At 41.6% G+C, this 22,496-nt stretch overlaps 1 protein-coding gene and 1 long non-coding RNA gene across 4 annotated transcripts; one reads left to right on the plus strand and one right to left on the minus strand.

The window, feature by feature from the left end:
- Positions 1–1,416: 1,416 nt before the first annotated feature.
- On the plus strand, positions 1,417–19,309 carry LOC118735113 (transcription elongation factor 1 homolog). 3 transcript variants are annotated; one of them, XR_004992511.1, is made up of 2 exons: positions 1,417–1,646; positions 1,694–3,699. XR_004992511.1 is itself a non-coding variant. In XM_036464732.1 (2 exons), the coding sequence occupies exons 1-2, from the start codon at positions 1,531–1,533 to the stop codon at positions 1,907–1,909; spliced, it is 327 nt and encodes a 108-aa protein (XP_036320625.1). In that variant the 5' UTR covers positions 1,426–1,530; the 3' UTR covers positions 1,910–3,699. The 3 variants fall into 3 exon arrangements, 2 of the variants coding, with proteins under 2 accessions (XP_036320625.1, XP_036320626.1); XM_036464732.1 differs by having other exon boundaries at positions 1,426–1,646; positions 1,699–3,699; XM_036464733.1 differs by lacking the exon at positions 1,694–3,699 and adding an exon at positions 19,228–19,309 and having other exon boundaries at positions 1,433–1,646.
- On the minus strand, positions 18,343–19,300 carry LOC118735114. Its single transcript, XR_004992512.1, has 3 exons — positions 19,168–19,300; positions 18,819–19,100; positions 18,343–18,757 (listed from the first exon to the last, which is right to left on the minus strand). It is a non-coding gene; the product is annotated as an uncharacterized LOC118735114 (long non-coding RNA).
- Positions 19,310–22,496: the final 3,187 nt, after the last annotated feature.

Raw genomic sequence — 22,496 nt, forward strand, 5'->3', positions numbered from 1 at the left:
AACCCCTTATTCTAGAACCCGAATTTTCGTAGTTCGTAATTCGTAGCTACGCTACGAAAAATGAAAAATCCACATGCTACAACCCTTGCGGAAACATGTGCAGCATTGCCAGCTATCAGTTGTTTTTCGAAGATAGCTGAATGAAGGAAAACAAAGTGGAAAGGAATTAAAAAAACACTCATCTTGTGCTTGTTTATTGTAAAATTGGTTAATTTTACATATTTCGAGGAAAATTATGGATTCTGATGTACATATTTGCAACTATAGCAGCAGAGTAAGCGGGCGCTATGGCAATGGATTCACAAAGGTATGCGAAGCCGTCGGGCACAGTAACCATGGGCGCATCTATGTCAGCTTCTTGGTTGAATTCTTGAACCACAAGCCAGAACTCCTCCTATGCCTGAAGCTCTGGTTCTCAATCCAGTTAATGCAATAACAGCTTCTTCCAGGCCATTGAAAACATGCACTTTGTTAGGTCCACCGTCGGCCGCGCTTACTAAGTAGAATTCTCCTTTCTGTGTTGCGGGGAAGAGGCGCTTCCGCATGTCAAAGGTATATAACATTTCTTGTGCATATCACTCCGGCAACGCCGTCCACAGTACTTTTGCGCAGAACCGACGTCGAAATTTGCAAAAAAGTGCATAGTGCAAAGTGAGTTTATTAATAAGCTAGTGGTAGGAAATTTAAAACATTTATCTTCAATAAAATGTGAATGTTCTGTACCAATTAGTGACAACTTTCGAATCGGCATCGGTTTTGTTGACAAATGATATGAAATATTTTTAAGTCAACAAGTGCGACATCGATCCGAAACTTGTCGCTAACTGGGTACAAAATCTCCCCCCTAAAAGGCTTTTTCATTCGTAAAAGCATTTTTCTTGAACCTTGGATCAACTTAGATTAAAACTGACAAAATAATATTTCTCTGTTGCGATAAGTTCAAGTGTTTTAGCCGATATCATATAAATTAGTAATTAAAATTTTTTTCTAAACCAGAAATGCATATATTAACGAAGGTTTAGGGCCGGTTACTCAATGTCTGGTTAACACTAATCTCCGGTAAAACATCGTTATCGACGTTACCGACTCCATGTTATATGCATTGAGCCGAACACGTCGATAATGATGTTTAGACGGAGATTAGTGTTAACCAGACATTGAAAAACCGGCCCTTAGGGCCGTTTGCACCATGTCTAGTTAACGCTAACTGGAGGTACATCCTTCAGTTAAGCACATCCACTGCTTTATCGATCACATGTTATATGATGGGTGTCGATAACGTCGTTAAAGATGTTTAACTGGGAGTTAGAATTAACTAGACATGGTGCAAACGGCCCTTAATGTTAAGAATCGGTATCGGGTACCGAAAAGGAAGTATTGGGTACTGAAATTTTTTTAAGTATTGGGTACCGAGTATTGTGTACCTAAAATTCAGCACATAACTAATTCCTATTTGTAAAAAGGAAAGTTGCACTTATAGTGATGTCTCCTTTCTAGTCGGCTTAATAGAACTACATTTAACTGAACGAGATGGGTCGCAGAAAATCGAAAAGAAAACCTCCACCAAAAAAGAAAAATATTGAGCCGTTGGACCAGCAGTTTAATTGCCCCTTCTGTAATCATGAAAAGTCCTGTGAAGTAAAAATGTAAGTTATTAAATTATGGGACATTTCCCTCTAAGTTGATGTTATAGTGCAGTTTTAGCGGAACCTGCCCAAAAATCATCCAAAAAAGTTGGGAGGGCTACCGCGTGTCAACCCTCATAATAATCTGCAAGCGGAAATTAACTTTTTTAATTCATTCCAAAGTTGTTTGTAAAAAACATTGCGTTCGTTTTGATGAATTTCAAATAATTGTGGTAATTCTGCGGGGTACAACTGCGGAACAAGTGAAGTATAGCGGCCGTTGAGGGAAAATATAAATAAAAAGTATATAAATAAAAAGTAAGCGTGGACCGCACCGTTTTACTGATTTTAATCAAGGCGGATTTATGGAAGGGGATGTTACTGGCGAATTTAGATTAGAACAACAACAACCACATGTATTTTGTATTGCTGGTGTCATGGTTTTTTTTTTTTTGGTTTTGGATTTGGATTTGGAAAAGGAAATGAGTTCGGTGGACGGTACTGAACCACCGATAAACTTAAAATGAAATGAATGAAATTTTGTTAACGTTAAAATTTGATTTCGGCTTTTTGAAAGAATTTGGTAAGTTGAGTGATTTTGCTGTAGTTGAGATCGTGAAGGATATCGTGGAAGTTGCCATTATCTCTGAAGATATCGAGGCCCTCCCGAGCGCTATTTAAAAAGGAGCAGTGGAAGGTTTGATGTATATAACTGTATTGCATACCACATCTACATATGTTTGAGTTTCTGGCTTTGATTCTATAAAGATATTCGCTGTCATAAGTACAGCCGGTGAAAATGCGATTGATTATTTTGGTGTCTTTGGCATCTAAGTGGCCATCATGAAACCAGGTTTTCTTGGATTTGAAGGGGAAAATCTGCGAAAAAAGATTTGGTTTAAGGGAAGAGTACGCTAGAAATTCTTCATACCATCTTTGGTAAATTTCATTTTTGATGTTTCTTAGGGCCTCCTCATTAGTGAGTTTAACATGTATTTCTTCATCCAGATTGAGTGCATCTTTGGCTAGCTCATCAGCTGTCTCATTGCCAGGAACCCCCTTGTGGCTTGGTGTCCATATTAAGGTCACCCTGTCATAATCTGTCTCTAGTATAGTATTATGAATATCGCTGATAATATAATCATGATACAAAAAAGAAGGTAGTTCCATTGTCACTTTTTCGTCGCCATATTAACAACCTGACAATTAAGTAGATTGTGACATTTCGTGCTACCGTATGCAATATCTAAAATACTCTAAATTTTATTATTAATTTTTTATTTATTTACAAACATTTTATTCTTAAAATCGAAACTTGAACTAGCAAAAGGTATTTTGTTATTTGTACAATAATTTTGGGTTGTTGTGTCACAAAACTTAACCCAAAGCAAAAAATTTTAACACACACGTGTTGTCAAACAATTAAACGTAAGTTTAAAATAAAAATTTCAAGTTTTCAGATACAAATTTATGAATAAATTCGGTTTGAATTATGGACCTTCTTGTAAAAAATACTGTGGTCAGCGTAGCCGGAGTTGGACTGATGAGAGTTATTTTTCTAAGCGCTGCCGAAATTTTACCCAATTTGTCAATGGGTCCGTCCCTCCGTCTCCGCTCCCCATCCCAAAACCATTGCACAAATAACCGAACTTTTTCCCTTTTGTATTTGAAAGAGCATGCTCAATAAGTTGATAATTGTGTTTCTAGTTTTCATACTAACAATAAATCAAATTTTGTTTCACACCAACTCCAATATTGAGTAAAATATATTTTAATTTTATCCAAAGAAACAACGATATTGGCGAAATATACTAGAATTGGATAATACTCACTTCTCTGAAAGTCATGACGCCTACGGGTCCCAAAGTAAATTCAGTTTTCACGTTACTTGAAAGACATGGACAAAGAAAATATCGAAATTATATCAGAAACAATCGTATCCGATATAGAAAACTGTAGTAGTCCTGACTAGCTACATTGTGTAATAATCAGATGACATAATGACACTAAACAATTTTAAAATATGTTCACTAACTACTACTTTTATTAATGTAAAAATAAAGATTTTGGCAAGTAGTTATCGAATTTAATGTAAAATTTAAACAATTTTAAGATAAAATATTAATTATTTTTAAAAGGTAAATGTTAATGCAGCTATTTTATTTATACTCCCAAATTTATGATATAAAATCCCCTCTACCAAAACATTTAAATTGGGTAACGCCGCTTCGATTTTTTTACAATTGAGCAATTGTCAAAAATCTCCTTTTTAATCAAAAAGTTGTTTATTGAAACTACCTTCTTTTTTGTATCATGAATATAATTTTGGGTTCGTTTTTTGATTAATAATTGGCATGCTACTAGACTGTCCGTGAAAATGACTATTTTACTATAATTGTGTTGTTTAGCCAGCTGTACAGCTTTTAAGATAGCCAAAGTTTCTCCGAAACTGGAGGAAGACTTAAAGTTTAACTTGCAGGAGTGTTTAGTTTTGTTCGAATAGTTGTAAATTGCTATTCCAGTGGCTAAATTGCCAACTGAGGCGTCTGTAAAGAAAATTTTGTACCCAGCCAAATCATAATCATGAACCATTTGTCTATAAATGGTTCTGATGGTTTCACTAGGTACCTCAGATTTTTTGTTATAGAGGGTTTGGGAGATTATATTGAGCCTAGGGTTATAAGGAACAGTTTGATCGGTTGTCCTGAGGTTGGCGAAAATATGTCTAAATTTATTAAATATAAAACTATAACTGGAATTTACACTGGGACCATTGAATAATTGTTCTTTAAGAGTTTCGTCAAAAGTGATGTTAGTAATTAACTCCTTAGCAGTGAGCCAATAGGCTCTCTCACCGGGTGGCAGCTCATTTGCCACCGCATATATAAGGGGGACCGGTGTGGATGGATTTAACTCAAGACTCCTTCTTAGAAAACTGTTCTGGTACGTTTGGATCTTTTTATTTGTAGTTTTGGCACAGTTTGACATGGAAGACCTGCTGTATTCTATCTTGCTTCTCACTATGGCGCGGTAGTAGTTGAGGGCCACCTTAGGGTGGAGACCTGCTTTTACCGTGGTTATACATTTAAATAGATTTAAATTTTTTTGTGATTTCTTAACAACATCGTTATAGTGTTCGCTAACCGCTAACGATGCACTGATGTGTCTGCCAAGGAATTTGAGAGTGTTAACCTGTTCGAGTCGTTGGTTGTGAACCATTATATTAATGGGTTTTTTTCCTGCTTTTGGAGAAGTGCATAATTTTAGTCTTGTCTGGGTTGAAAGATAGGTTTAAATTGTTGCATAAGTTTGAGAAGTTGATTATTTTATTTTGAAGGTTGTGAACCGCTATATCCAGATTTTGATGAGATGACATCAATACAAAGTCATCCGCAAATTGGTACACTTTGGTATTGGTGTCTTCAATGGAATGGAGCTGTTTTGTATAAATGTTGAAAAGCAGGCGTGAGAGACAACTACCTTGAGGGAGGCCATCATTTATATCAATGGTGTCCACCCCAAGCACTAATTTTCTTAAAGCCAAAAAATTTGAGATGAATTCAATGTAGGTCGGATGCAAACCAATCGTGGTCATGATTATTTTGAGTTGTTCAAGACTGACACAGTTATACGCATTACTGATGTCAGTTGATACGATAATAGTTTTAATGCCTTGGTTTTTGAGTATGGCAAGATCATGTAGCATATAGTTTATACAAACAGTGGCGGATTTTTTCTTCCTATAGGCGAAAGAACGGTTTGGTAGCAGACTCTTCTACAAAATTGGAGATTCTGTCTTTTATTACCAAATTTATACATTTCAGAAAAACTGGCAGGAGGGCTATTGGTCTAAAGTTTTTGTAATCCCTCAGGTCCTTGTCCCTTTTGGGGATGGGTACTACACTGATAGTACGCCACTGTTCAGGAATCTGATTCGTCAGAAAGACATCGTTTAACATTGTGCGGATGTTGTTCAGTGATTGGTCCGGTAGTGCTTTCAGCATGCTATATGTGATACGGGCAGCCCCTCCAGCAGAACTCCTCTTTTTTTTTTTTAGTACCTCGTGCAGTTCCTCAAACGATATAGCCAGGGTGTTTGCAGGCATAATCTCCTGATTGATTGGGAAGTTGTGGTTGGATCCTGGAACTTGACTTTTTTAAATATTGAAGATAGTTCAGATTGTTTACATCTGACCAGGCTCCTCTATTGTTAGTTTTAAAATCTCCTCTCATAGCTTTGACAAAACGCCATGCTTGTTTTGTTGTTGGGTCTTCATTCAGTTGATCTATCCTGTTCTGAAAGTTTTTCTTTTTCGCCTCTTTTACCTGTTCTTTCCAGTCTTTCTTTATGTCAAGCAAATTTTGGAAGTTTTGTGGAGTAGGTTCTGTTTTGCACTTTTTATAGGCAATTTTTAGAAATCTGAATGTTTTTGTTAATGAGTCGTTCCACCAACCTTTTGGGCACCTGTTTCCTTGAACAGAATAGGTGGCCGCATTTAGCTCTTCTTGTAATTTGTGATGAATATCATCGACATTAGGGGGTAGATTAAGATGTTCTAATTCTTTCATGAGTTTGTTTTTGGCTAGAAATCTGGGCGAACAGTTTTCAATTGTGCTGTTTTCAATTGTTATAGGAAAATGGTGACTGCCCCCTATTCTAATAGGGTCAGTTTTCCATTGAAAGGACAGGTTGCTATTGGAGAAGGAGAGATCTAACACAGACCCATTAGGGAGATCAAGGTTATTTCTAAAGGTAATTGAACCGTCATTTACCGCCCAGAAGTTGTATTCCTCTATAATTTTTTGCAGATTACCTCCACGACAGGTGGTTATCTGGTCGCCCCATACTCTGGCCCTCGCATTGAAGTCACCTAATATGAGGACATTTTCAAGATTTTCCAGAAAGGATAGCAGTCTGTGCATCTCATTTCTAAAAAATTCAATGGGTATGGATTGTGGGAAGTAGGCTGCGCAAAATACTAAGTTTGGTTTAAGGTTTTTTGTTTGAATCGTCAGTATGTCGAGTTCGGAGCTGAAAATCAATTTGCGGAATTTTATTCTTTTATTTAGGACTATGGCTACACCTCCATATCCATCATCTCTATTTTTTCAATTATATTGAAGTCAGTAATATTTCTGTGGGGTTGTTCATTAGAACTGAAAATTTCGCTCAAAACAGCTGTCATAGTTGTATTGATTTAGAAAAAAATCGATTGTGTCAATGTTTGCTTTAAGGGATTGGCAATTGTATTGGAGGATCTTCATCATACATTTTGCGGGGGCACACTACACCCTTGCTTCATGGTTTCTAGTTCATCTTGTATTATTATTTTTTAAAATTTTTGTTTTAGTTGTAAAATTTCGGTCAGTGGTTTGCTCAGTTGCTCATCAATGCATAGAGTTTGGGTGATTTTGAAGAGGTCACTAAGTATCCTCTCCATCTCTGTTACCTTGTTTCTAATATATTCTGGTTTGTCGAAAACCGGAGTTGTTTCGATACTGTCACGTCTATTCGTGGACCTCTCGACCGTTCTACCACTCGTGTCTTGCCTTGAGGTTGCTCTGTTAGCTACCCAACTGTACTTAATTTTAGTCATCCTCCTATTCACACTGTCATCTCTGTTCTTTGTGTTGCTTTCTCGGGTTAGAGCCGGGAAAACTGTGTCGTCAGCAGCCAACAAATCAAATTTGTTTTGTCTATTTGGAAAGTAGGTTTGGAAAGTTTCTCTCCTGGATATTTTTTTAACAGCCCTAATATGATTTACCATCTCTTCTTTTTCCCATTCTGGGCACTTGGTTTTGTCTGCGGAGGTGTGTTCGGTGCTACCGTACAGAATGCACCTCTTTCTGCAAGATTCCTCCTTACAGCTGGCTTCACCACACATAATACATCTCTTTTTGGACTTGCATGAGAATTGGGTATGACCTAACCTACCGCAATTCATGCACTGCCTTAGAGGGGTTATATAAAAATCCACATATAGTTTTGTGTAATCTAAGATAATATATCTAGGAACTTCTTTTCCAGTAAAGCCTAACTCAATCGTGGTTGTGGAGGCGTAGGTGTTGTCTTCAAGCCTACGAGAAAAACGTTTCACAGACATAATCTGAGCGCTGGATATGGCGTTAGCCTTGATTTCAGCGTCGGTGTAAGAGGTGGGGATGCCTCTAACGACACCATAAGACTCCAAAGCGGTTTTTGGAATGAAGGGTTTAAGCCCTAATTCGCTAATTTTTTTGTTTAAAATAAAATTATTTGCAGATGCGCAATTTTTAAAGGTCACTTTGTAGAGAGTTTTGCCTATTGACTGTATAAAGTCAATATCTTTGATGTTCAAATGTTTAATTTTATTGAAAAGGGTCAATCCATTGGTTATTTTATCATTTTGAATGTCTTTGCATTCAGATGAGTCCACTAAAATCAGAATTGGGCCAGAAAAATTTGGCGGATATAGCTGTACGTCATTTAAAATTAGCGTGTCATTATTTTTTACCTCCACTGTACCTGCATTATGTGAGCCATCGGGCGCACATAGAGGTATTGTGTTGCCCGTTATGTTACCGTTTGACGCGTCGGCGTCTTCTAACATTGCATCATCTTGCACATGCTCGTCAAAGTTGATTTCACCAGTTGTACTTATTTGGGCTTTTATCTTTGCCAAATCTTGGGTCTTTAAAAATTTCACTATTTTAGCTTGCGTGTCTGTCTTGAGCTTCCTGCCTTTAGCAAGATTAGCGCTCGAGAAGACCTCAAAATCTTCTGCCGTAGGCGTCTGCGACGACGACGTCGACGACGCCATAGCGGCTTTTCTTTTTACTGCCTTTTGCGGCAGTTTTGCACTTGTGGTTTTATTCCAGTAAAAGGAAAAGATTTTCCACACACTTCACGAAAAAGAACAAAATCACTCACCTGCAACAGCGTTTATCCTTTAGGTGGTTGTTAAATTATAAAATGAAAGATGAAAAGGCCCGAAGCCAAAACCAAAAAAAGCGTATACAGCTATGTATGTGTATAGCGTTTGCTGTACTTCACAGCTATCAAAACTATATGTACAGCTACTCACACTTAAAGTGGGACACTGCACTAAAATACTAGTTTTGTATTCCTCGCATTAAATACACATTGTAAATATTGGAGAAATTGCCAGAATTGCCTTTTATTTTACTTCACTAGAATAAGGTTTTACTGAAATTGTGTGTTTTCTTTTTTTCACAGTGTAAGTACAAAAACATTTGCATTTCTACATCTTCATCTAAGCTTCGAATGCTCACATTCAAAGTGGGACACGTGCATTTTTTTTGAAGTACCGCTATCTTTGATGTTCGCGATCAGCAATTGCGAGCTAAAATCAGTGTTTTATGATATTTCATTGTGGTAAGATATTCATTTCTTCAAAATGTCACAAAAAGGTCAAACTACAATTGAAGAAAGACAAATTATTGTAAACAATTATAAAAACAACAAATCTATCCGAGAAATAGCAAAGATAGTTAATAAGAAGAAAAGTACAGTGTTTAATATTATAAAACGCTTTAAAGCCACTAATAGTGTTGAAAATAAAAAAAAGAAATTGCGTGAACAGGCGCAAATTATCCGACCGGGATAAGCGATATTGTTTGAAACAAATTGAAAACGACCCGCTTTTATCAGCAGTTGAAATCCAAAAAAGCTTAAAAGAGATAAAAAACGTAGAAGTAAGTGCTGAAACAGTCCGCCGAGTCTTAAGGAGCAACAATTTACACGGAAGAGCCTGCCGCCGAAAGCCTTTGATATCGGCGAAAAACCAACAGCTGAGATACGCCTTCGCTCAAAAGCATGCAAATAAGAATGCAACGTTCTGGTCAAAAGTAATTACTTTTGTTGTAAATTTTTCCAACTTTTTTCGATTCTTATAATATCTGCGTAGGTTCTTTTTACAGATGAAACGAAAATAAACCTCTTTGGGCCGGATGGAAAAAGATTTGCCTGGCGCAAGCCTCGCGCTGAATTTCAGGATAACGCCATTAAAAAAACCGTGAAGTATGGTGGTGGCTCCCTTATGATATGGGGGTGTATGTCAGAGTCTGGGGTTGGGAAAATACATTTTGTGAATGGAATTATGGATGCGAAGTATTACATTGACATTCTGAAAGAAAACGTGAAATAAAGCGCCGAAAGACCCTGGCATAAAAGACGACTTCGTATTCTACCAGGACAACGATCCCAAACATAAGTCCTGGAATGCACGAAATTGGCTACTCTATAACTGTCCAAAGGTAATGGAGACACCTCCTCAGTTTCCAGACTTAAATGTTATAGAACATATCTGGGCAGAGTTGAAAAAAGGGTAGATAGATAGATAGAATGTTAGAGGCTGTGCACTGCGACCTTAGGTCTATTGTGCCCTCGGAGCTCATCATAACACATCGTCCAGTCCCAATGCTCTGATGAATCCGAGCAGTTTCGAGGGAGGTAGAGAGAGTATATGCGTAGCCTCTGGCCACATCCTTCCCAGGTGTGTTTGCCTTCTTCTCGCAACCGCATCGCACTCAAATAGGATATGCCGCGGGGTTTCTGGTTCCAGGTTATGCATATGGGCCCGCAGTCTGCAGTGCCCCGTTAGCATTCCTGTCAAGAATCTCAGGTTAGTCTTTTTAAGGGTTATAAGTTCCCTAGATCTTTTGGGATTATATCCTCCAAGAAGTTCTTTCGCCTGCCTTAGCCCAGGCGTGTTCTCCCAGTGTGCTCTTCTTAACCTTCGCTCTTCTGCTCTTAACTCCTCCTTGATTATATGAGGCCCCACTGCAAGGAAGGGTTCAGGGCCTATGGGTCGAGTGGCTGCGGCCTCTTTTGCTAGTCTGTTAGCCTCCTCGTTTCCCTGTATGCCTTTGTGGCCCGGGACCCACACCAGTTGTAGTGTGTTGTTTTCCCCCAGGGTGTTTAATCTCGCTCCACATTCCCATACCACTCGTGATTTAATCTCACACGAGGATATGGCTTTTAATGCGGCCTGACTATCGCTGCAGATAACTATATGCTGCAGTCTTGCTTGTCTCTGCAGAATTATTTCCGCGCAAACACTTATGGCGTAAACCTCCGCTTGAAATATACTGGGGTAGTTTCCCAGGGGGATGGAGATCTTAGCCCTAGGGCCAGATATTCCAGCTCCTATCCCTTCGTCGGTTTTTGAGCCATCTGTGAACCACCTTTGGGTGTGAGCCCTGAAGGTGTTTTCTAAGATTGTCTCATTCCAGGTCGCTTTGTTGCCTAGTTCGATCCTGAATTTCTTCTCAAAGATTGTCGTTGTACTCATGTCATCTCTGTTGAGCTGGGAGATAGGGATCTTAGATCTAATTTCATCTCCCAATCGGCTCGAGATCACTTTCCCTCTGCCAGTGCCCTCCTTCATGAAGTTGAGGATGGCTTTTTTGGCGATCTGCTCTATCACTATGTGCAGTGGTGTCAGGTCCAAAATGCCCTCCAGGGCTGCGGTGGGGCAGGTGCGCATGGCCCCCGTTATACATGTGCACGCCAACCGCTGGAGCCTAGAGAGCGATGCCTCTCGGACCATGCCACCGCTCCATAAGTAGCTATTGGCCTGACTATCATGGTGTACATCCACCTTAGGATATAGGGGCTGCATCCCCATGATTTGCCGGCCAGTCTTCTGCACACCATTAGCGCCCGTGTGGCCTTTGTGACAGCGTACTCAACGTGCTTCTTCCATAAGACTTTGGAGTCAAGAATGACCCCCAGATATTTTACCTCATTGCACATTTCTAGCTCTATACCTCCCAGTGTTATGGAGTGCATGCCTGGGAGGTGCCTTCTCTTGGTAAACGGAATGATGGCGGTTTTGGCGGGGTTGATGTTGAGGCCCACCGTGCCGCACCATCTTTTTGTAAGGGTGAGTGCTCTTTGCACTATGTCGCAGAGGGTGTTCTCAAATTTGCCCCTCGCTATGATTACTATATCATCCGCGTATCCTTGGCATATTATGCCATTATTGGACAGTAACTCGAGTAGTTCATCTACTAATATGCTCCATAGGAGGGGGGACAATACTCCCCCCTGAGGGCATCCTTTAACTGTTCTCAGCTGTAAGATTTTATTTCCTACTGCCGTTTCTGCTAGTCTGGTTCGTAGCATTGTTCCGATCCACCTTCTGATCGGGGCGACTACGTTTCTCTTCTCTAGAGCTCGATCTACTGCCTCATGTGAGGTGTTGTCGAAGGCTCCTTCAATGTCTAAGAATGCGCAAAGCGCGACCTCACCCCCCCTCAATTGCATTCCGTATGGTAGTTGACAACTGGAACAGCGCAGTGTCCGTTGACCTACCGGCCCGATAGGCATGTTGCCCATGGTGTAACGGTAGCGAAACCAGGGTGGTGGTTCTGTTGTGGTTGTCTAGGATTTTCTCCATCGCCTTTAGAGCAAACGATGTTAGGCTGATCGGGCGAAAGGATTTCGCCTCTGAGTAGTCTTTTTTCCAATTTTGGGTATAAATTTGACATTGGCCCTTCTCCACAGTTGTGGGAGATATGCCAGTGCCAGACTTTCCCGCATAACCAGGGTACGAAAATAAACTGTACAAAACAATTCCCATTTGCTCATCGATCATCATATCATTTGTGGTTTTGTACAGTTTTGTACATAGTCAGAAACAAATTGTAAGATTCACTGTCATTTTCCCCAACGAGAGACGTTTGCTTTTCGTTTGTGACAATTGTACCATAGGGTACGTTTTATATGTATGCAAACGTTTCAATTACGTGAAAAATATTTTTTTCTGTAAATTTCCATATCCAATTCAATTAAAAAAGATGTACCTCATACATACATATATTTTTCTCTGCACGATTCATTTCGTTTGTTGTTTCGTCTGTAACTACTAAACTACTGTAGTGTACTATCGCAAAGTGAACTCAGCCGTTATGCTTTCGTAGTGTACCGAACTGGTGATGTAATAAACGAAACCAAATAGTAACGTACAATATAGTTTATTTTCGTACACTGCGCATAACATTGGTTAGGATCGGGGTTAGGAGATCCAGTTCTTTCTGGCGTAGAATCGGCCATAGACCGTCTACCCCAGGGGTCTTGTAGGGCTCGAACGAGTTAATAGCCCATCGCACAGTTGACCGGGTAAACAGACGCCTTGCTGTCCCCCAGTCCTCCGCAGCGGGTCTATAGGAAACGTCGCTATCTTCTGCTACTGGAGGCAATGCTCCTGGGAAGTGGGTTGTTAGTAGAGCCAGAGCTCTCTCCTCCTCACTTCGGGTGTAGCTTCCATCTGGTTGTTTTATTGCCATATGGCTTTCAACTGTGCCTCTAGCTAGTGCTCTGTGTAATCTGGCCGCTTCCGGAGTGGAGCTGATGCCTTCATAGAATCTCCTGAAACTATTTCTCTTGGCTTCGCGAATCTCTTTGTTGTAGGTGGTTAGGGCTGACGAGTAGTCGTCCCAGTTCCCAGTCCGTTTTGCCCGGTTAAAGAGTTTCCTGACCTCTTTCCGGCGGCCTGAGAGTTTGGAGTTCCACCATGGGTCACGTTTTTGACCCCTTGGTTCTGCTAGTCGGCAGCTCGATACATAAGCATTGCTTATTGCCTCGTTTAGGCTGCCAACCTTTGCCTCCAGTTCCACCCATCGTTTCGCCCTGTTCTCTAACTTTATGGTACTTAGATTGGTTTCTAAAAAGTTATGATAACTAGCCCAGTCAGTCTTCCTAGGATTCCTACTGGGTGTACCTCTGTTCATAGTGGCCTCAAGGGAGAACTGTATGATTCTGTGATCCGACATCGAGGGCTCCGAAGAGACTCTCCAGTCCGAGATCAAATCATCAGCCCAGCTGTTCCCGAGAGTAAAATCTAGAACTTCCTCTCTTACCCTAGTTACAAACGTAGGCTTGCTACCCACATTAAAGATGCTAAGGTCTTTACTTAGTAAAAATTCTAGTAATCTCTCACCTCTTCTGTTGGTGTCAGTGCTGCCCCACTGCACACTGTGCGCGTTGGCATCGCACCCAGTGACCAATGGAAGGCATCTTTTTTGGCTGTACTCTACCAGTCTTTTAATTTCCTCCGGTGGTATGGCGGAATCGCCTGCAAAGTAGGCCGATGCGACTATTATCGCTCTTGATCTCCCGCACAGATCCGTCATTATCTGGATTGCCACCAGGTCTCTAGTCATAAACTCTGAAATGCAGAAATAGTTAATTTCCTTTTTTTGCATTACACAAGCTCTTGGGTTATCGCATGATAGATCCCAGATTACCTTAGTCGATCTCTCCGTCAGGCCCCTCACCTGACCTTTGTATACCCACGGCTCTTGCACAAGTACGATGCCCAGATCCTCCGTTGTGCATTTATTTGCAATAACAGCTGATGCTGCTATCGCGTGGTGGAGGTTGATCTGGGCAATTTTGATTTGTGGCGTGGTCATTTTGTCCTCTGGACCCTTGGCTCATCAACTTCTGAGAGCGTTAGGTCCTCCGGTTCTCTGCCTGGACTGCGAAGGTTCAGGCCCTCTGCTAGCTCCTCCAACTCTCTGGTGGAGGGTACTTCTTGGGTCGTTATCCGTACGGGTGGCTCTGTTGTCTCAGAAACAGCCGCGGAGGTCGTAGGCCCTTCTACGCGGTGTTCACCGACAACGGTATCTATTGCATTCGTTGCTCTAATCAACGCCGCAGCAGCCGCGGAGGTCGAAGGCCCTTCTACGCGGTGCTCGTCCGCGGCAATTTCTTCGTCAACTGTTTCCTCACCTGTTGATGCCGTCTGTGCGTCTCCAGGAGCTCGCTGCTTCCAAGGCTTCACTAGGACGTTGCCGTACCTAAAGTTCAGCCTGAAGTTCTGCCTTCTCATGCTGCTGAATGACTCTTCGTCAACAGCCACATTAAGCCTTAAGTAGCTGTCCTCGACCTTGGCCTCCATTACCCTCCAGAGGGATGTGTTCAGGCTCTCGTTTTGTGCTCGAAGGAGGCCTAGTGCATATTCCTGGCCCCTGTCTATGCTCCACGGGAGGAAGATCGTGACATTGTGCGTCGGTGGAATGTCATCTCCGCTCCTCGTGTACAGTTCTGGTCCTCCCCAGCCCTTGAGCGTGGGTACAGTGCGTCGCAGCCATTCGGCAGTTCCTTCGTCCCTGCAGTCCACTAATAACATGCCTGGCCTGAAGTAGACTCCCGTGAAGATAAGTGGTTGAGTCCACCCCCTCAGAACTTCATCCATTATGGTGTCCTGCAGAGTCGTCAGTTGCTCCGGGGTGAGAGACATGGCGGGGTACTCCTGTGGTAACACCGCTATTCGGGTTGCTCTCATCGCATCCGCGTAGCTCGATGGCTGGTTATGCCTGTCTTTTTCATGTCTCTGGCTGCTTGCCTGGGCCCTATTTTTAGTGGGCGAACTCGGCTGGTGATCTCTTGGACGCTTAGCTGGCTGCTGGTTGCTGGTTAGCCGGTGGGCGCTGGCTGGTGTTGCGCTTGACAGCAGGAACCCTTTTCCCATCTGTCTTCACCGCCTCATTGCGTGCCGTGTCAGGACTCAGACCTCTTTCTAAGCACCGGAGGTACCGTGCTATTCCAGCACCGCTGAGGCCTCTTCGCCGCGGGTCGTCTCGTGCTCCTGGTTTTCCCAGGTCGGGCGCTATTGGTCCGCGCCTGCGTCTGGGGGCTCTTCGGTCATCTCCAGGGGCCATGCTGCTCACATCTTTATCGGTGTATTGGGTAGGCGAGGTTCTCCGGCCCTCGAGCCTTCCCTTCCCTTTCGGACCTTGCTTGTTGCGAGAGGGCGAGGTTTTGCGGCCCTCAAGCCCAGCTCTGCCGTCCATACGGTGGTATGCTCGTTGGGGTGAGGTCATACGGCCCTCGAACCTGTTTGTGGCGGTCCTGCTCTTCACATGCCGTTGATCTTTTGCATGGGGTGGCATGGCTTCTCTATCCTCGGCCCTGCCGTGGACCATATGTTGTGGTCGGTGCTGTCGCACAGGCGAGGTCGTGTTGCCCTCCAGCCTGTTGCTCGAGATTCCCTTCCCCTGGGTGTAGTGTGGCAAGGTTTTGTTTCCCTCGGGCACGTAATGATGACGCTTGCGATTCGTCGCGATGGTCCATTGCCCATCTGAGCTGCTGTCCGAGTCAGCATTCGGGTGTCTGCGGTCTCCTCTCTCTGGTTGCGATGTCCTTGTCGTTGGGTCAGAGTGATAGTGGGAGCCTGGGGGGCGAGGTCATTCTGCCCTCTAGCCTCCTGCTCGTATATTCCCTTCGCGTTTGGTCGTAGTGAGACGAGGTCATCCTGCCCTCGAGTCTCAGGTGTTGGGACCCTCCTTGCTGAAAGTTGATGGGAGGCGAGGTCGTTCGGCCCTCCAGCCTCCTGCTCGTGTCTTCATTGCGCGTGTGGTCGAAGTGAGACGAGGTCATACTGCCCTCAAGTCTCATTTGTTGGGATTCTCTTTGCTGCGGGTTGTGTGGAGGTGAGGTCCCTCTGCCCCCATCCCTCTGTGTTTGGGCTCTTGTCTCCGTGCAGCGTCTGCAGGCGAGGTTTGTTCACCCTCCAGCCTCCTGCATGGATCAGCCCTATGCTGGTCATCGCGATGAGACGAGGTCATTCTGCCCTCAAGCCCCAGTTGTTGTATCTCCTGCTGTTGTCCGCCGGAGGGAGGCGAGGTCGTTCTGCCCTCCAGCCTCCTGAGCGTGTCTGCACGCCGCTGGGCGTCGCGTTGAGGCGAGGTCCTTATGCCCTCGAGCCTCCTCTGCGAGTCCTCGTGATGCCGGGGTTGGTTAGTCGCTGGCTCATTTTGTCCGATCCCGTGTTTTCTATGGGCTACTTCACGGTGGTGGGAAGGCCGTTTTCGCTGGGATTCAGTGGTGTGGCTATCACCTGAGCTGCTATCGGACTCATTCCTCCGGCGCCTGCGAGTGTTTCCGCGTTTTGGCGAGGGTTTTCTTCCCCCCAGCCATATTCCTTCGCCTCTCTCGGCGGACCCATGCCGTTTGTGGTCAGCATATGTGCTCGGTTGCTGTTCGGAGGGGCGAGTTACGTTATCCTCGGCCACTCTCCAGTCTGTCGCTGTCTCATAGGCACTCTTTGGGTGTTGCTCGCTCGTGTCTCTCTCATCCTCGCTGCTTATTTGGGGTCTTTGTTCCCTGCTTTCACCGGCGGGCGTCTTCCCGCCTCTCTTTCGGCTTGATCTGCTTCTACTGCAGGAGGGGCCGTCGTCATCGCGGGCGTGCTCGGCAAATAACGCCGCCTCTTCTGGCGAGAGGTCTATCATGCAGTCAAGCCATCGTTTGGTTTTTGTGTTTTTATTTTTATTCTTTTTGTTGTTGTTTTTGTTGCTCATCTTGTTCTTACGACCACCTGCTCGACAGGGCGAGCTCAGCGGTCAAAATATGGTTCCGGGGATCTCAAGTCGTCCGCCGTGGTAGCGCCCCTTGCGACGGTAAGGCCACCGTTACTCCCTGAGGCGGCCCGGTGTCAGGAGGGCGCCGTTATAATACAGCCGGATTGTTGACCCCCCTGGCTGCAAACCCTCCAATGGGCACGGTGTCGCATTACACCCTGGATTAGGGGGGGTGGCAGTTCTTGGTCGCTGTCCATCAGCGGGCCGCATCAGAGCAGTGCAGCGCGCTCGTACCATACCTGGGAGGTGCTGATACGTGCACGCTAGCACCCCCTGATGCGTCCCGGTTGATGGTTCAGCTAAGCCCCCGCACCAACGTCAAGGTGCCTGCCCTAGCGGGGGAAAAAAAGGGTAGCCAGATGGAAGGCCAAAAGCATTGCCGCAGTGAAGGATGCCGTAATAGAAGAGTGGTATAATATCGAACCTGAATTCTGTAAAAAGTTGGTGGAAAGTATACCGAGACGCCTTCAAGCTGTGATAGCGAGCAAAGGAAAGTCAACGAAGTATTAATTACTTATTTTATAAAAAATACATGTATGGAAACTGTAGTGTCCCACTTTGAGTGTGAGCTTCGCCTTAAGCAGTTTGAATAACAAAAGACTAATTTTAAAAAGCTCTTATGGCATTTTTTGAATTTCTTTATTTTTTTTGTCTATATATTTCTCTAATAAATTGAATTATATTAAATGAAAATGCTTAAAATTAATCGACAATTTTTTTATGCCTTCTAAATATTCTACCATCAAATTTTTCTCTGTGTCCCACTTTGAGTGTGAGAAGCTGTATGTTGTAGGCGCCAAGAAATTACACCAAATTATGCGCAAGACTCGTCCACACTCACTCGTAGTACGACATTTCGGGAGTGAGAAAAAAGTATCGAAAAAACAGCTGATAGCTCTGACGTCATCCGTACCAATAGCAGTTTGTTTACATTTGGTTGTTCGGTTGTGCTATACTCGAAGTTATAAAACATGTAAATGTTCGCTATTTAATGCATTCAATAAATAAAACTTGATATATATATTCAACTCCGTGTTGTTTATTCTATTTAAACTATATAAAAGCTTTTCCGGCGTACAGACAAGTGAATGTAGCCTCTCTGAAAAGGGTCATGCAGGCAGGAGCTTTCCACGTACAAGACAATGTAATAAAACATGTAAATTTTCGCTTTTTAGTGCATTGAATAAATAAAACTAGGTATATTTAAATGTACTAATATGTATTTAATTCAGTGTTTTCCTTTTTCATTTAAATAACATAGTACAAGGAGTTGTAAAATAAAAAATGTTATGTTACTGTTTTAGTAAATTTTAATAATTTTTTAATTTTAATTTTAATTTTAATAATTGTTTTATTTAAAGTGCGTATTCTAAAAAACATACGTGCGCGTAAGAAGAGTTTTTTAATTTTTATATCGCATGGAACATGATCCGCTTTTAAGATATGGGTCTGCAGATAACTGCTGGCAATGAATAAACCGTCTTCATTAACCTCATCGAAAACTCTCTGCAATGCCCTCATGTTCGCCATCATTTCTGGAGTTGGTTTCGATAAGCCACCTTCGGTGACGTGATTTACCCAAGTGAAATCCTCCTCACCTGTCGCTCCCTCTCTGATGTTGGGAATCTGAGTGTGCAGCTTATGGCAGATATAACCTGCGAGATTCTCCAAGCCATCGTGCTCCAAAGATTCCAGTTCGTCATCTTCAACTTGCTCGCTCTCATTTTCTGGTTGCAACAAAAGGCCATTAAATATTATACCTATGGAAAAACACAAATGTTATTAATGTCGAGAAGGTTAAAATAAGATAGGATTCATAACTGTGAGGGAATTATCCGACACTTCAAGGTCAGGAGTGTCATCCACCGATACATTTGCGCTGTCAGATAACACACCTTCGTTAAAACCAAGTATGTATGCCCTTAGCCTGTACTTAAATTCCTGGCGATCGGGATGGTCGTGTTGGCCTCCTTTGCTTCGAATAACGCCAAAGAAATTTTCAAGGACGTCTTGATTAAGCCTGTACGTCAGGACATGCTTTATGTCGAAGCGACTTCAATTCCCCATGCAGCATCTTTAGGGCATTGTTGGACTGTAGTATTCCTAATATTTTAAAATTAAAATGTTTGTACATATGGTAAACAAATTTTATTATTTTTTTAATTATTACCTTTTTGGAAGGGTAACAAAGTTTGTTTTCCAATAACCCTCATTTCTTCCACCATTTTAGACATACCATCCAAGATGCCATCTTGGACGTCGAGAGCAAGACCATAAGCATGCATACCCTTCCTTGAGTCGGGATATGGTACTCTGACGTTCATAACGTCAAACCAGTCGTTGGTCTAAAAAAGAGATAATTAAATAATAAGAGTAATAAAATATAAAATGGTTTTAAAAGTAGCTATCGTTTTAAAAAGCCTATGACACTCCTCCCAATTATGTCCACTTAAATGACCGAAACTTGCAGCACGAGTAATGGCTTGAGCTATGGAATGCGAGAACAGTTTCGTTGCCATTTTGACTTTCTGCCGTTGGGCGCGAACAACATTAAGGTAACTACTATTTATTTTATGAGTTATAGATAACTTTGACGAAGTGCAAGATAATAGTTCCGCAATAATTTCCTTTTGCACTGGTTTATTGTTCATTGTAAAGCCATGGTCCAAATAATGGTTGCGCAGCAATTTGATAAGATGCGGTGCATCCGCAAAAACAAAAATAGGGTACTCATCGTAAAGGAACCTGAATTTCAAGTACAAAAATATACCTAGATGAGTATTCTATTCATAAACTATTAACATGTGCTCACCATGGATTTTTTCGTCGACTTGCAAGTCATTAAATAGTTTCCTATTTGCCCCGCCAAGATCGCTAACAACAGCGGCTACATGGTACCCGGATGATTGCAGTGTTTCTATTATGTGGAACAAAATCTGAGCAGTCATTCGACAATCGAATTCATAAAACAAGGGTTGTTTCCACTTAGCCATCAAACCTAAAAAATAAATACTTTTCAAATAATTATATTGCGATATTAACATAATGCACGAACATACCTCGTATCATAGCCACTTGAACGTAATCCACAGGAGCATATGTCGTGTCTGACGATTTGTCGTAGCAGAAACTTTTGCGCACCTTCATCTCATCAAAGCTCAATACACATATTTTCTGCTTCTCGGTAAGTTGGGTCGCAGCAGACAATATCTTCATTACTGGTTCGATTATGCCAGGTGCAATTGTGATTTTTGCCGCCCACCGTTGTAATGTGCGTATAGATGGAAGAGGAAAATCCTTTTTCTTCAACATCCTGTAGCCTTTTGCGCTGGCTGAGTAAAGAGTAATAGAGTGCGCAATATCCTCTTCAGACCAGTGACCTCTTTTCATATCAGTCTTTAATTTTTTTATTTGACCAGTGGTGAAAATGGTGCCCAGTTTATTTTCTATATTTTTCAGTTCGAATTCTATCTTCCGCGACCGCTCTTCGAGATCGCGCATTTCTTTGGCCCGCTGTTTGTCTACCTCCCGCAAACAAAAGTTTTCTTTATTTGGCAACTCACTGCAAACAATATTTAATTAGTTTATGTACACTTTTAATGCAACCGCCCTTACATTTTTTGTTCCAGTTGCTTTACTTTGACCCTTATTATGAGCTGCATTCGATTTTCGATCTTCGCTGGCTACACTGGTCGACGGCCAAAATTTACCAGAGACGCCGTTATGAAATTCTTATGTAAAATCACCCCCTGATTCCGAAAATCAAGGTTATTTTTAATTTTATGGTACCGTTTTTGAGATATTTGCAATTTACCGTTTTTGCAAAAAAAAAAAAAATTGGGTCCACTTAATCATATATATCTCAAGAACGAATAAAGCAATTCCAAAACGGCTTTTAAAAGGTAATAAAATTTTCTATAAGCTGTGCATACAACACTTTTTGCTAGGCCCTGTAGATTCAAAGATAACGAACAATCATTACCGATTTTTTCAGAGAATAGCTAGATATTTCACTCTTCTTTATACCATACATACGTTTTGAGGTATACGTTGAAATTGCGCAACCTGGGTATTTTTATTTGATCGCTTATAACTTACGTAGTTTTGCATCGATTTTCTTCGATGATAGCTTATTTTTTTTGTAATACAACAGAGCTTAGGGAGAAAAAAAAAATCTGCAAAAAAATAAAAGGTTTTCGAGATCCTTCCCCGCAAAGTACAATTTTTTTTATATTTTTACAAAAAAAATTGAAAAAATCGGTAATCGGTAAAAGTGTTGTATGCACAGTTTATAGAAAATTTTATTACCTTTTAAAAGCTTCAAACCGTTTTGGAATTGCTTAATTCGTTCTTGAGATATATATGATAAAGTGGACCCAATTTTTTTTTTTTGCAAAAATGGTAAATTGCAAATATCTCAAAAACGGTACCATAGAATTAAAAATAACCTTGATTTTCGGAATCAGGGGGTGATTTTACATAAGAATTTCATAACGGCGTTTCTGGTAAAGAGAAAAAGTTAAAATTTGTGGTCCAGTGCTATCGAAGATCGAAGATCGAAAGTGAAATTCGTATTATGAGCTATGCAAGCGTGTCGAAATTTTCGTTGAGTATCGAATTTTCTGTCGAACAGAATTTTGCTTTCGATGGTGTAGCGAAGGGTTAGAAAATTGTGAAAAATTTATGATTTTGTGTATGTTTTCTTACATTTTGGCGGCTAGACACTAATTTTAAAAAATTTTTATTAATTTCATGCAGTTCTAACATCGTGAATACTAAACACAAGCTCGAAAGGCTGGTTTTACTTGGGAAAGAAAATCCCAATACTCTGTTGGCACGATCTCTGAGAACAAAATCGTAGCGCTGTTGATAGTTTTAAAATATTTTAAATAGATTTGGCTCACAAACGCCTCTTTAGATGGTCGGAACTTTTTAATGAATCTGTAGACAAATTTCTTAAATATATTTTATATCAAAATATATTCGAAAGACTAATAAACTTAAACTCTCTTAAACATTTGCTACTCCTGGCCAGTTTACTAAGCTCTCATCCTCTGACGAATCGTTGAACCAGAACTCGTTGTACTCATTTTACCACGTTTTTATAAACTTGCTTTCTTTTTTACTTCATTTTAATTAGAACAAATTTACATAAATATGTATAAGCACACTATTTAGTTTGCTCGATTTGTAAACAAAGCTTCTCAGCGGTGAAAAATATACTATTGTGAACAACCTAAACGAGCGAAATTCACAATAGCGCTATTCTTCATCGAATGAGCGCCATAATACCAAATGAAAATTCGTTCGCTCAGCACTTTCGACCACAGTCGAAAATCGAATGCAACTCATAATAGGGGCCTTTATCTAGCTGGTTAGCGGATGACTCACGCAAGCGAACATTTTCCAACTTTAGACCTTCACTGTATAAAATAATGTTAAGTTTTTATATGGATGTTTCAATGGAAACTATATTTAACTTACATTTCTTGCTCTTGT

The sequence above is a fragment of the Rhagoletis pomonella genome, unplaced genomic scaffold (assembly GCF_013731165.1).
Source record: "Rhagoletis pomonella isolate Grant_MI unplaced genomic scaffold, Rhpom_1.0 Rhpom_scaffold_00003, whole genome shotgun sequence".
Lineage (NCBI taxonomy): Eukaryota > Metazoa > Arthropoda > Insecta > Diptera > Tephritidae > Rhagoletis > Rhagoletis pomonella.